The 5,000-nt window shown below is 41.6% G+C and overlaps 2 protein-coding genes across 2 annotated transcripts in view; both read right to left on the reverse strand.

Annotated features, from left to right (window-relative positions):
• LOC123505227 (CCN family member 2-like) overlaps positions 1–1,579 on the reverse strand; it is a 103,454-nt gene extending 101,875 nt beyond the window's left edge. The window contains exon 1 of the mRNA XM_045256411.1: positions 1,313–1,579. The gene's annotated coding sequence lies outside the window, so the exon portion shown is untranslated. The remainder of the gene's footprint in view (positions 1–1,312) is intronic.
• LOC123504886 overlaps positions 1–5,000 on the reverse strand; it is a 34,044-nt gene that overhangs the window by 6,982 nt on the left and 22,062 nt on the right. The window contains exon 14 of the mRNA XM_045255791.1: positions 81–201. Coding sequence (XP_045111726.1) covers positions 81–201 — 121 coding nt within the window. The remainder of the gene's footprint in view (positions 1–80; positions 202–5,000) is intronic.

Raw genomic sequence — 5,000 nt, forward strand, 5'->3', positions numbered from 1 at the left:
CAAAGTCATCGATCGCGTCTCATTGAATATTTATCAGCGTCACTGGCACATTGCAGCGGAACCTAGAAGTGCTTACTTACCGCCTGACCCAGAACCGAGACCATTAGCCACGCCACTTGTGTTTTAATTCTCATTGGGAACCAGTTCAGGCATGTGGGGGGCGGAGGGTGGGTGTGACCGTCCTCGTCACTTATTTGTCTCCTTTACACATTATTTCAGATCCACCAAAGCCATCAATTTTAAACAGGAAAACTCTAGTTCAGTCTAAGGCAACACCATGAAGGTTCGTCTTCGACCAATGAAAACCTCCTGCCCCCGAGATTTTAGATAATACATTAAATAATTCTGGGAGATGGGCAACTAAAGGTCGACAAGATTGCGGTCTCCTTTAAAAGGTACACGCACAACACAGCTGCGACTAGAACCTGTTACTTAACGACATGCAAAGTTTACCACGCTTCATGGGGCTCGTCGGAACTTAGCGGACTTAGTAATAATGTCTTTCGTGTAGCGTAGACAAAGGTAGGAAAGCAGATTGATCACTAAGAAAAGAAAACGAATGGAAAAATATGTTTCCATGTATCATAAAAGTGATTCAGCAAAAAATATTTTTCCGACCATATACTGGAGACATTCGTCGCTCGTGCCCTTGCTTTATTAATGCAGAGAAATATATTGGGACTAAAGATGATAAATTGTCAAACTAAAAAAACCGTGCCCTGATCTACATCTTGATAATTGTCAAGTAGATTTATTGATATGTATGTTTTTTGCCTCATGGAGCTCTTCAGGTATTTACATATCAAAATCACAGCCACGAATACTGATAGAAAATTTATTCGACATCCACCTCCTCTCTTAACGTCCCAGTTTTGTCCACCTGTGAGGGAGCTGCTTGTAATGTTGTTGCTGTTGTCGCCTTTCCATGTTCCTTACTAAGTTTTCTCTGATCTTACACGAGGCCGTGGTCCCTTGACCACGGCAGCTCCGCACCACTCAACCACCTCACCTCACCTCCCTAATGTGTGATCCCGTTCAGTGACAAAGTAAAGCAGCGTTAGTTTTGCTGCTTGTCTACTCACACCATCATCCACACCTTTAATTAATAAACAATGTCCTTCCTTTCTTCCTTGCATTTCCTTTACTTTCAATATATGGCGGTATATTTTCTAAATCTTTCTCTACCTAAAAAAGAAGATTCCATACTTTCAGAGATGAAATTTAACAAAAAATATTTGTTTACCTCATATAGAACATCACTCATACACACAAACACACAAAAAAGGTTCAGTACAACATTTTAAAACCTTACCTGCCTGTGAACTTCTGGGAACGGGCCAGGCGAACTGAACGCTCTTGTGGCTCCTTTGTTATATGTAAAAATAACTTTCTTCTATTGTCTTAATTTCAGTGATTTTAAGTTCACGGGCAAAAAGAATATTGGAAAAGTTTTGATATAACTTGCATTGTTCTGAATTCAGTTCTGTATCATTTGTATAACAAGTCTCATGATCCACTGATTTGCAAGTCAACACAGACTAAAGTGGCAGGACGGTGCGGAGACGTACTCACACCTCGGCCTCACTCGGAACACTGAGCCATTACACAGGTGCGTGCTTACTTATATCAGTGGCTGGCGGCGTTTGGCAGCTGCGTCCCTTTCTCCTTCCCTTCCACTATCCTTCACAAACACTGCTCCTGAAATCTATCAAGGGCTTCGATGAAGTAGTGGCCATCCAACTCCTCCCTTACTCAGATGTAATTCTAGTGGATAATTACTCATCTCCAATATTTGAGCCACCCGCACACCGTGGTGACCCAAGATGGCCTGCAACACTGCAACACTGACACGGGGAAGGAAACAAACTAGGCGAAGGAGAGAGGATGGGGGACGTCATGAAGTTGCTAATAGATAGGTTCTTATCTAACTCTCTCTCTCTCTCTCTCTCTCTCTCTCTCTCTCTCTCTCTCTCTCTCTCTCTCTTGCAGGATGTACAAGAGGGTCTGGCTCTCCTCGCCTCCCCTCGCATCTTGTTAGCACAGTAAACAGGGTCGTGGCTCCGACTACAACGTGCAAAATACATTACTGCGAACTGAACGACCCCCATGAGTGAGGGTTTTTTCCTATGTTATCCTCCACTGCGCTCAACTCACTCAACACGAGTGGAGAGAAAAAAAAAAAAAAAAAGAAGAAATAGAATGGCGGTAAACCATCGCTGCATCAAGTGGTTCCTCGAGATTGCTGCACACTTCCTAGTGAACAAGTTTTTGTATTCGGTGTTGACATGTATCACTCTATTTGCCATTTATATTCATTATCATATTCTGCAGTATTTTTACACCGGTACTTAAGGCTTCCTATATTTTCTTTTTCGCTGCTTTCTCTTATGATTGTCCTCATTTTTCAATTTATTATCTATATTGTGCTTGTACAAATGACATATTGTTATTATGATTATCATTATTATTATCAGCAGCATTATCATCATTATCATACTTCAGGATATTTGGTGAGCATTATGTAAGAGAGAGAGAGAGAGAGAGAGAGAGAGAGAGAGAGAGAGAGAGAGAGAGAGAGAGAGAGAGAGAGAGAGAGAATATGGATGGACAGTGGTATCTTTACAGTGCTGATACACACACACACACACACACACACAGACACACACACACACACACACATACAGTTGCATCACGAGCCGTCCCACACTGATTTATGAGTAGCAACCCCTTTACCAGAGCCACAAGTTCCAGCCTGACTGTCCTCTCCATACCAAACAAATCCTCCTCCAATAAATCCCGCCGGTTCACAAGTTCAGCCCTGACTGTTTCCTGCAACCCTTACTTGTTTAAGCAAGCCTTACTCGTATGGAGGCTTCCAGTCCTACTTTATTTGTGTGTTTGCTAGATAAAGTGGTTTAGTTGGGATATTACTTGTGGCTTTTGATATCACACACTTCAGAAGGGTTTCAAGACAAATGCACGGAGATGGTCAAATGTAAGTTACCATTACTTGCTGGGAAAATATGAAAAAAAAAATTAGAAACTGATTCTCTCTCTCTCTCTCTCTCTCTCTCTCTCTCTCTCTCTCTCTCTCTCTCTCTCTCTCTCTCTCTCTCTCTCTCCCTCTCTCTCTCAAGATTTAAAAGCACTAGTCCGTCTTCGACTAAGAGAGAGAGAGAGAGAGAGAGAGAGAGAGAGAGAGAGAGATTTGATTTGATAAATTTATTACGCCCATATGGCGGGAAACCAAAATATATATTAATGTATACAGCGTAAGCGTGTCTCACAAGACACATTGGAATCCAAAAAAATAAACACACACACACACACACACACACACACACACACACACACACACACACGCGCGCAAAGTAGTAAACTGAAATATTCACATTTGTAACAGTAAACATGTCTCGCAGGACACACTGGAATCCAGACACACACACACACACACACACACACACACACACACACACACACACACACACACACACACACACACACACACACAAATTAGAAAACTTAAATATTAACATTTAGTAACCACCAAAATATTGATGTCTCATGAGCATCAAATCCAAGTTATCATTCAGGAGATATTTACATACAGATATTAAATCCTGCCCTTGTGGTAGCAAGTCTCTCACTGTGGGGCACGCGAGACAATAATGTTCGAGGGTATTGGCGTTGGCAAGGTGACACAACTTACAGGTGGAATAGTGAGGCACATCCTCAGCCTGGGAAACCTGCCACACTGGTCGGTAACCTAAGAGAGAGAGAGAGAGAGAGAGAATAGAAATTATTCCATTATGCGACGCAACAGCTTAGGTCATATGGCACCGCTAGGGTTAGGGTTAGCAGGAGAACGCTGCATCTCCAGCCAGGCAACTAGGTTTGGCAAGGGTTCGAACCCGGGCCTCCTGGACCAGAGGCCCGAACACGAGCTGTCTTAACCAACTACTCTATTCGGGAGAGAGAGAGAGAGAGAGAGAGAGAGAGAGAATGGTTATTAGCTTGATATTTAGTAAATTAACAAACCTGTGGTGAAATCGTGTCGTCGGGAGGGCGATGATTACACTCGTGTAGTGCACAAGGAAATATTCGTTGAGGCTAAATGAATATTTGTATTGCGCACACGTCCGCCGGGAATTTAGTAACAACAAAGCTGATGCAGAGTCTACCGAAACCAATGAGATGGATGCTGGCAATGAACTCCTCCAAGGATGTCATGTTTATTAGTGCCACCTGACAGAGCCAGTACCTTTGAACAGGTCCAAGGAAGCTTCCTTGATCATATCCTTGTACTTAAGTCTTTTTCCTTCTTTTTAGTCTGGCCTCTTAATAATCCGATCAAGGCGACCTAGTTCGAACCACAATTGTGAATCCTTCGAAGCAGCTCGAACCAAGTTTGCTGGTTGATTGAATAATCAGTTGTAATATCTCAAACTATTGCAATCATTAATCTATTTCATGATTGTTTTAACGCACTTATTCCTCTGTTGGTATCCAGCTGCGATGAAATACGTACTGTACCTCCACTTCGTTGATAAAGCTAAAAGGGAAAAATTTGATTTCTACTAAGTTAGGAAGAAAACAAACAAAAATTTGTTAAGTTCTGTATTACTTTTCTTTTTCAGTACTCTTCACCAAATGTATCAATAGGAAACCATAAACCATATAAGTTCATGTTCGTCGAGCGAGTAATCTTCAATTTCCTAAACATTCTTCACCCCATAAAGGTTTTCGAATATATCTTTCTTTCAGCTCTAATTACCACAGTAGATAGGATCATATCGTCACAATGGTTAAAAAAGATCCCCTTTCTTACCTGATGACGTATTCAACCTCTAAGAGAAATGCTGAAGATGTTGGGCATTGAAACGTATTTCTAATATTTTTTTTCATTTTTATGACAATTCTGTGATGCTTCAATATGTTCCATGTGGTTTTACATGCTTCTTTTAACCGCATACTTGACTTTATGTGGACCAGTACCAGAA

Source organism: Portunus trituberculatus, chromosome 17 (genome assembly GCF_017591435.1).
Source record: "Portunus trituberculatus isolate SZX2019 chromosome 17, ASM1759143v1, whole genome shotgun sequence".
Lineage (NCBI taxonomy): Eukaryota > Metazoa > Arthropoda > Malacostraca > Decapoda > Portunidae > Portunus > Portunus trituberculatus.